The sequence below is a fragment of the Mastomys coucha genome, unplaced genomic scaffold, assembly GCF_008632895.1.
Source record: "Mastomys coucha isolate ucsf_1 unplaced genomic scaffold, UCSF_Mcou_1 pScaffold15, whole genome shotgun sequence".
Lineage (NCBI taxonomy): Eukaryota > Metazoa > Chordata > Mammalia > Rodentia > Muridae > Mastomys > Mastomys coucha.
This window is the reverse complement of record NW_022196897.1, coordinates 139,709,430-139,719,163: the sequence shown is the minus strand read 5'-3', so window position 1 is coordinate 139,719,163 and position 9,734 is coordinate 139,709,430. Positions and strand designations below refer to the sequence as shown.

Here is a 9,734-nt window from a genome sequence, read left to right as displayed (position 1 = left end):
CCTCCCTGGCTTACAGTTTCAACCTTCCCATCCTCCATAGAGAAAGTAGGTCACAACAGCATCCTCTGAGGGGAGGTTGTGCTGCTTTGAATAGTCTTGGCCCTGGGAATGGCACGATTAGGAAGTGTGCACTTGTTAGAGTAGGTGTGTCCTTGTTGGAGGAAGTGTGTCACTGTGGGGGTGGGCTTTAAGACCCTCCTCCTGACCACATAGGAGTCAGTCTTCTCCTGTCTGCCTTTGGATGAAGATGTAGAACTCTCAGCTCCTCCTGCACCATGCCTGCCTGGATGCTGACATGTTCCTGCCTTGATGGCAATGGGCTGAACCTCTGATCCTGTAAGCCAGCTCCAGTTAAACATTGTCCTTATCAGAGCTGCCTTGGTCATGGTGTTTCTTCATAGCAATGGAACCCTAACTAAGACAAAGGTTCAGGAGACAGGCTACAGGCTTGAGATCTATCCAAGTGCTCTATGAGGTCATAGAGCTGACAGTTCCACCTGACCCAGTAAATTTCATGTCGCCTTCCAGGGAATACTCAATGGTGGTAGCGGCAGTGGCAGCCACTTCCTCCTCATTGACTTCCATAGACCTCCATCCTCATCTTCGGCCCTTAAAAAAGAAAATCAATGCCCCGGACAAGGAACACCGGGGCCTTGTGTGCCCTACCTAAAGACACAACCCACAGTGGCAGGCCTAGGAGGTGAGGCCAGCTCCTGCCTTTCCCCAGCCCATTTATAGTTCCTTGGGGGGGAAGCAGGCCTTGTTAACTGTCCTTACACAAGTGAGGACAAGCTGAGGACAGAGAGGCTCAAAGTAACTAGCTTTCTGTAGGTCTCCTGGGCAATGGCAGACCACAAAGCAATCATTATTTTAGTATGTATTTACTGTGTACCTACTGTGTGCTGTAGCCTGTACAGTGAGCTGGGGGTGCAGTATCGCATCAGCCCCACCTGATCACTGCCTTACTGTACCTCAGGCTAGTGTTGGGAACAAGGAAACAAATATCCGTGCCCTCTTTTTCAAGAGCCACGCAGTTGCAGGTAACAGGGATTCCCATTTGAAATGACAGCTTTTTCCAAAACGCGAACCACAGGGAAAGGAAGAATATCTCTACGTCCTGGGCATTTTAGTTCACCCTTTTGTATGGTTGTCTCATCCCTAGTTTTTAAGTTGGCATAGGATGGTCTTATCAGGTGCGGTGTCACCTGATAAGACCATGTGATACATGTTGATGGTGAGGTCACGGTAAGGAGCAGGTCTCTCTGTTGGGAAGTTAGAGACTCCTCTATTCTGGTTATTTTGAGGTGCACTGATCACCCTGACATGCATGCCACCTAGGCCTCGGGCATGCATGAATCCTCTCATTGGGGAAGGCCAGTGCTGCGTTAGCACAGCTGGGCACTGGGTGAGACTGTTCTATCACTATAACAAAGCACCTGTGATGATCAGCTTACAAAGACAAAAGGTTTGGCAGTTCTAGGCCATAATCAAGGACCTAGTGTTTGCTTGTTTGTTTGTTTGGGGTTTTGTGTGTGTGTGTGTGTGTGTGTGTGTGTGTGTGTGTGTGTGTGTGACAACATGACATGGCAAAAGTATGGAGAGAAGAGCAATCACTTCATGAGCCAAGAAGCAAAGAGAGAAAGAGGAAAAGACCGGGAACCCACTGTCCCTTTCCAGGATATGTACCCAATGACCTAAGGACCTCCTACTAGGCCTCACCTCTTAAAGGCCTACCTCCAACTGGAAACCACCACACTGGAAACCAATACTTTAACCCATCTGGAGACATTTAGTATCCAAAATACAACAGCTAGATGTGTGATTTCTTAATAAAAAACACAGAGAGTCAAATTAAAAAGTTTAGGGATTGTTCTCTTACAAAATAAAGATGTTTCTATCTTCCTAACCAAGAAGGGCCAATAGAGTTCTCTGTTGTTTCCCCAATTCCAGGCTCCTGCTATGCTGTGCTCTTCCTTCTTGTCATCATGCTACCTCAGGTGTAGTGTCATGGAGAATCATGACTTGTCTAGGGAGGAGGAGAGTAGGAATGGGCCTCATTTCAGCAAAGAAAAAAAAAATTTTTTTTAGGTCAGCCAGACCTCGTCTGTCCCTGGCTCACAGCTCACAGCTCACAGTTTGGAACATAGTGACACCACGGATCTCATACAGTGTAAAACCTGATTGTGAACCTTGTCATCCTCAGGGGCGTCCAAAGAAGCTGCATCAGCAGAATGGCAGAGGCAGCCCCAGCAAACATGAGTGAGCAAGAACAGAGTCCCGGGACTTCACTGGGACCTGGAGTGAGAAGCTGGGTGTAGAACAGCACAGATCCAGGGACCCCCGGGGACCCCAGGTCTCTGCAAGCCCATGGCCTGAGGCTGGCAGGGACCTTGTGATCTATGTTCCCTGCAGATGACCCTCTCCTGTTGCCTCTCCGAATGAACAATGGGGACCTCGGCTTAGTCCAATCCCTACTGGGATGTATGTGTAAGTATATATGGAATAATTAGCTTGACTACCAGGGTACAGGGCCAGGTAGCAGCTTCAAACCAGGCTCTTCTAGAACTCAGGCTGCCCTGGATGGCAGTGTATTTGAGGAGCTATAGGCTTCCTCACCCAATCCAAGTAGGGCCTCCCTGGAAGAGGGAAGTAAAAGGAAAGCTTGCTGACATGAGAGGAAAAGTCTCCAGGACCTTCTCTACTGTGACTCCATTAATCCACCCATCCATCCATCCACCATCCATTTATTACCCACCCATCCCTCCATCCAGCATCCATTCATTACTCACCCATCCATCCATCCATCCTCTGTCCATCCACTCAACCACTGAGTCACTCATTGCTTTCCCCATATTTTCATCTGTTACTATAGACAATCTACCCTCAGTTCATCCATCAGTCCTCTGGCTCTCCATTTTACTATCTACCAATCTTCCTTTGAAGCTATGCACCCACCCTCTTCTCCATTCTTCTCTCCCCCATGCACATACCTACCTTTTCATCTATCCTGAACCCACCCACTTCCTAACTTAAACCACACTGCACACTCCAGAGATGAGCCCTACAAGGACCCAGACCTGTCCAGGCCCCCAGTGTCCAGGGATGATATTAACACACACAATCTTTTGTGCTACCTAGTGTGCCAGGCTCTAATAACTGCCATCTTCGAGAGAGGCTTACTCATAGGCCGTGAACTTCTGGTGGTTTACATGAGCTGAGCCAGGGGCTATCTTGGGCTCAACCACCAAACCGAGAGAGTCAAGGTATCCCCCAGGCCCAGGACAAACAGTGAGTACTCACCATGGGACCCGAATGAGAATACGACTGCTTGCTGCCCTCTGTCTCCTCTTCAGCCTGGCTCACCTACCTAGCCTGCTTCATGAGGACTCAGGCCCAGCAAGTTTTCCTTAACACCTGCAGGTAAACAGGGGAGAGGGGAACATAGGGTCAGTGACAGTGCCTTCATTCGTTGCTCTCTCCCTACTAGTCAGACCAGATGAGTCACCCTCAATCAGGCTTTTCTCACATTTCCCATCCCAGACTTGCTGTGGCTCTCTGTTGCTCGACTCCCCAGCATGAACCTTGGCCCACCATTCTCCTTCTAGCTGATCTCATTCCGCTTCCTTCTGGGGACCCACAGGGCCTGCAGGTCTGGGGTTCTCGGTCCCCGAACACCCCTACCCAGGTTCCCACATGAGACCTTTTGCCAGTGTTCTTCCTGTCCAGAATGACTTCACCCATGTCCACTTGTCTCCCTGAGCTTGCTTTGTCTACCTAAATCCCTCTTCTGAGATGTCCACCTCATTCATCTAGTTAAATTTTACATTTTAAATATTTCCTGCATGGCTCCTCTGGGAGCCTTGCCTCCCTCCACCACCACCATGGGCTTCCAGCCAGGCTAAGATTTCAGGAAGAGGTAGGTGAGTCTGGAGGGCCTAGAAGGAGGGGCATTAGAGCTTGTCCCTGAAGGACAAGTTTGATAAGGATGGGAATTGGAAGAGACAATGGGCAAATAGATGGAACAATGGAGTAAAGACAGGGGGACCTGCCAGATGCTGCCGCTGACCCTGACCGTGGCCATTCCCTTCTCAGGTGCAAGTTGCTCTGCCAGAAACTCATTGAAAAGATGGGCCTTCTGGTCCTCTGTGTTTTTGGTGAGTCTCCAGGGCCCTACCTAGGTGGAGAGGTCCCCAGGCTTGGGCCCATCATGGGAGAGGAGGCCCAGGGCTCTAGCACAGTCATGACTCTGTCTCTCATCCTGCCGGTTACCCACACCTGTTTTGGGAGGGCTGCCCTGTAGCTTAAGAGAAATGAACATTTAGTTGCAGAGGCCAAGACATGCCTTGAAAACTTTTAAAGCTAAGAACAACAAACATGTTTTAAGGGCTTTTAAACCAGCCCTTTTTCAAGCCAGCATAGAGCTCGTAAAAAAAAATGCAGATTGAGATCCTGCCTTCTCTTTGCCCACAAGGCAGCAAGGCTGAAATGGAGGTGGAAGGAGGTGTGTGACACGCATCTCACATAGGACGTCATTTGAGCGTGATGCAGATATGATGCTATTCCTATCTTACAGTCGAGGACACTGAGCTATACAGAGATTAATGGGCTTCTCTCCAAATTACACAAACCTAACCTAGATGCCTCAACTCCTGAACCCAAGCTTTCAACCTTTGAGTTAAGTGGGCCATTCTTATTGTTGTGACCCACAGGCTTCTGGATGTTTTCCATGCACTTACCATCAAAAGTGGAAGTCTGGCAGGTAAGTGGAAGCCCCTCCAGGACCCATGGCTGACTGACCTACCTAAACCAATCAATATCCTCTCTGCAGTTTCTCTTACTCTCACCAAATCTGGAAATTCGTTCTCATCCCAGATCCAGATTGCTACCTTTGCCACTCTAACCACCAGGAATCCCTCTCTCCTGCACGTGTGACTCTCAAGGACCACACACAGCCATTCACCATTATCTGTCACTCAGCCTAGCAGTGGCCCATCTCCCTTCCTCTAGACCCCTACCTAAAATAAGGCTTTGAGGAACTACACTGCTCTCTCTACTCTCTCTGCTTCAGTGAGTCAACAGGCTTTGTTTTCTGGTGAAAAAGAAAGAGAAAACCAGTGGCCAGAGCTCCTGATGAAGAGAATCACTCTCTCTCTCTCTCTCTCTCTCTCTCTCTCTCTCTCTCTCTCTCTCTCTCTCTCTCTCTCTCTCTCTCTCTTTGTGTGTGTGTGTGTGTGTGTGTGTGTGTGTAATTCTTTCAGGTCTAGCTGAAAGATCACAACCTCCAGACACTCCAAAGGAGGTCACATTTTCCTCTCTCCTCTGTTGTCTGTAACTGTGAGCATCTCCCAATTGTACTGGCAACCCCTAAAGAGAGCAGACAGGGCTGATTCAAGCAACAGTCATTTCAGTTCTAAGCACAGGGAACTGCCATTATCAGTGTTGGGTGGCTGGTTACTAGATGGGAGTGTGAATAGGGAAAAAAAATGAATAGGGGGATGGATGGATGGATGGATGGATGGATGGATGGATGGATGGATGGGCAGGGGGAAAGCTTCAAATTTGGATAGATAGTGAGTGGATGGATGAGAGATTAAAAATTAAGGTGATGAATGGATGGATTTGCCACTATGATAGAGCACAGAGATGAGGCTCTCATCAGGCTCAGAATAGACCACCTGACAAAGATCCCTTCTTTCTTCAATACTCCATCAGGATGACAGCATAAATGGTCCACTGCAGAGCCTGAGGTAAGAAAAAACTAATTAGTTCAATGTTCCTCTAAAAAGCTCAGCTATAGTTGGAATCTGGGGTGTATCCTTAGCCAACAATGGGGGCACAACATTCAGACCAGCCTGGACTTAAATCCTAACTCCTGTGAATTGTATGACTGAACTTAGGCAAGCCGCCCCTTTTTCTGGATCTTTGACTCCTTGTTTGTGAAATAAAGCATAGCTTTCTTGTTGTTCTGAGTAGATAGAAATCTTTTAAAATGTGAAACGTCTTAAATAGTTCCTGGCTCACAATCAGTGCTCAGTAAATGGTTTCTGGAAAGAAATGTTAACTAACAAGCTGTTACCTGGTGACAGTGTTCTTGCTTAGACAAAAATTACTCTTGAGTATTTTGGAAGGAATGAGCTGAACTTAACAAATATTCCAAGCAAAAAGAAGGAAAGGAGTACTGTTTTAGGAATAAGAAGCTGAGGTTTGTGCATGGTGGACCCAGGAGAGTGGAAGGTTTTAAAGGTTATTCTTTGAAAGCTTACTCATGAAAAGGTAGCAGCATCATAAAACATTCAGTTCTTGTTTTACCTCCTTGATAAGGATGTACCAGGAGAAGGTACGACACCACACCGGGGAAATCCAGGACCTGCGAGGTAGCATGAACCAGCTCATTGCCAAACTCCAGGAGATGGAAGCTATGTCTGATGAGGTGAGTGCTGTCATTAGGCCCTTTACCACCCACTGTCTTTGTTGAGGCCCTGTTTTTTATATCCCAAGTTATCTACTTCCTTGGTTTCATCACTCATTTTGATGGAGTGTACCTTCCCCCCATGAATAACTTCCTGCAAAAGAGTAAGAGAGTTGTGTGTGTGTGTGTGTGTGTGTGTGTGTGTGAGAGAGAGAAAGAGAGAGAGAGAGAGAGAGAGAGAGCTTGTGTGTTTTTAAATATCTTTATTCTATCCTTTTACCTAATTGATAGTTTTGCCGGGTATAGAACTTTAGAAAGGAAAATTTCTCCTGAAAATTCTGAAGGAAGTTCATCATTATATTCTACTTTTACTGTTGCCTATTGAAAATTTCACCATTCTTAAACTTCACCATTTAAGTCTAATATGGTGTTTGGTTTTTGGCCTTATTTTTACTCTAGAGACTTCTGTAAAATTTTTGTATGTTCAGTATAACCTGCCTGGGGGTGGTTACTTTTATTGAATATATTTATTAGTATTTTTCAATAACTTCTTAAAAATATTAGCTTTTACCTCTTAAAATATTTTTCTTATCTATAAATTCTTTTCTCGCTTGTATTCTGATTGTATCTGTGTTAGACTGTTAGAGTAGCTTCCAAATGCTTCCCACATGATTCATTTGTGGTTGTTTTCATTCTTTTTCTCTATGACCTGAGTTTTGACAGTTTCTTCTTAACTTTCTTGAGACTCATTTGTAATAGTATTCTGTAAATAAAATCAACCATTCATATTATATATTGAACATGAATTCTAAATATATAGTATATCGAATTTTAAATATATAATATGGATTAAATATATAATATGGATTATATTTAAATTTATAATATGTATTCAATATATTTTAATTTCAGAGATTTAATTCTACAATCAACTCATCATTTGTCTATATTTTCTACCTTTTCCTTTATTTAAGATATTAATCATAGTTATTTTTAAAATCTTTGTCAGCTAACTTCAATATATAGATTATCTATGGCATTCTGTTTTTCTTTTTCTCATTTGTTATCTTGCTGTTTAATATCTAGTAATTTTAAGTGTTTTTCTCAACATGATATAAAAGAGCTCTATTATTTCACATAGTTATAATTATCAGTCAGGAAATCCCCTTTGCTTCATAGGAGAGATGAAGCAAAAGTACCACTTCATTCTTGGTAGGAATTAAGCTGGTTTAGACAGACCTAGATTGAATTATTTTATGACTTATTTAGAAGTCTTCATCTTATTTGGATTCATGCCCATTCATCTTCAAAGACTTGCCAAACACCTTACTGGGAAGTCCTAACCATGCATCTGAGGGCTCTTAAGACTTGCACTTTATCTTCTAGTCCCACATGGATATAAAATTCCTGACCCCGGTGGTACCTTCTTTACCAGGGCACCTCTGTCTTCCTAGACTCTCTGCTGCTGCTCGACCTTCAGTCTTTCTGGGGATTCTCAGCTCACCATACTTTACCTAGCCTCCAAGACCCACCTTTAAAATCAGGGTGGAAACCTCTGTGATTCTGTGACTCTTTCATTCTGTGCAACATCGTATCGATGGTGCCAGGGTCTGCTGCTAGCTCCAGAAGAAGCCAGGCCTCCTTGGGCCACGGCTATTGTGGCCTCTGAATGCTTAAGTGGCTGGACATATAAAAACCAATCCTGGTAAACACTTTTTTACACAATCCTTTGTGATCAGGGTATCCCAGAAGCACTTTCTTCTAAAGGATAAATCTTTAAAATAAATTCATTCCTTCATACCCTTGTACCTGTTGTGGTGAGGTCTAGTCAGTCCTTAAGACATTAAGATGCCATTCCTATTGTTCTGATGGAAGGTACTGGATTTCTTTTTTAATGGTGATAATCTATTTAAAATCCAGGGCTACCCTCTCCTACAACTTTAAGTGTGCTCTTTTTCTGGACAAATCAAATATTTCTGCTCTACTCTCTGTTCCCAATTCTTTCCGTGAACCTAACTGAAAAGCAGCCAGCAATAGCTATGCCACTGCTTACATACTGCACTTTCTTAGAACTTTCTCCAAATAGATAAATAATCCCATCACAACTAAACTCAGCCTTCCACAAAATGGAAGTTTCATAGAGTAGAACATGGGAAAAAAACAGAGACACATTCTTTACCAGAACACAACAGAATGTCCTTGGTCCAAATCCTGATAGAGTCTTTGTCCCATCTGGAAGATCAGGACCCTGGCCAGACTCTTGTCTTCAGTATTACTAAGCTCCACTTCTGCTGTAAGCCTCATAGCGTTCTAGGTTTTCTCTAGCCCATATTGTCAAACTCTTCCAAATTCCTCCCACAAACCAATTTCAAAGGCTTAAGATCCACATGGTCAGGTTTAGCCACAACAACAACCTCATTCTTCTGGCATCAATTTTCTGTGTTTACTTTTTTGTCATTGTAGACTGAATACATAGTCTGACCATTTAAAAAGAGGATTATTTGGGGCTCAGGGTTTCAGGAGACTCTGCTTGCTTGGCCTAGTGTGCTTAGACAAAACACCACGGCAGTTGGAGACCACATTAGAGGATGTTTAATTTACCTTATGGCTGACAGGAAGCAGAGCAAAGTAGCAACAGGAAGAGCCAGAGCAAAATATAGTGCCCAAGGATACACTCGATGAGTTAATTATTCCAGTTAGACCCAACTCCTAAAGTTTCTAGAACTTCCAAAAAATAGTATCACCTGCTGATGGACCATGTTTTCATCATGTGAGCCATGTTCAAACCACCATCACCATCACTCAGATCACCCCCAGATGGCCTGTCACCTAACCTGACTTCCTCACATGTTGACTTTGTGAGAGAGACCCCAGAGATACAAGCAATGTTGTAAGCCCTTAGGACTCAGTCATAAAGCATCTTTTCTGCCCTAGTCTAGACTGATGAGCAGGGGTCCTTGTACACACACACACACACACACACACACACACACACACACACACAGGAGACCTTACTGCAGCTGTTATGGAAACAGAAGTGGCCTCCACTACAGCAGTCTAAATGGAGTAGCTGGCCTTGGCTGGCCAAGCACCAACTGTACACAGTCTTTCTTTCAGTCTTCCCCTACCTAGCCAGAAGAATGCTCAGGGCGCAGAACCTGCAAGCTGCTGGCTCTGCTTCTCACAGCTTGGGTGGGCTCCGAAGCTTTATTCCTATGTGCGGGACTACTCTTACCTTGAAAGTGGAGTGACCTTTTTTAAAAGGGGGAACCAAATACCCACGGAAGGAGTTGCAGAGATTAACTGTGGAGCAGAGACTGAAGGA

The 9,734-nt window shown here is 44.7% G+C and overlaps 1 protein-coding gene across 1 annotated transcript in view; it reads left to right on the top strand.

Moving 5' to 3' along the window:
* Positions 1 to 626: 626 nt before the first annotated feature.
* Positions 627 to 9,734, top strand: part of Sun5 (Sad1 and UNC84 domain containing 5) — a 14,557-nt gene continuing 5,449 nt past the window's right edge. The window contains exons 1-8 of the mRNA XM_031372358.1: positions 627 to 700; positions 2,204 to 2,259; positions 2,413 to 2,487; positions 3,354 to 3,420; positions 4,093 to 4,154; positions 4,710 to 4,759; positions 5,713 to 5,747; positions 6,322 to 6,430. Coding sequence (XP_031228218.1) covers positions 627 to 700; positions 2,204 to 2,259; positions 2,413 to 2,487; positions 3,354 to 3,420; positions 4,093 to 4,154; positions 4,710 to 4,759; positions 5,713 to 5,747; positions 6,322 to 6,430 — 528 coding nt within the window. The remainder of the gene's footprint in view (positions 701 to 2,203; positions 2,260 to 2,412; positions 2,488 to 3,353; positions 3,421 to 4,092; positions 4,155 to 4,709; positions 4,760 to 5,712; positions 5,748 to 6,321; positions 6,431 to 9,734) is intronic.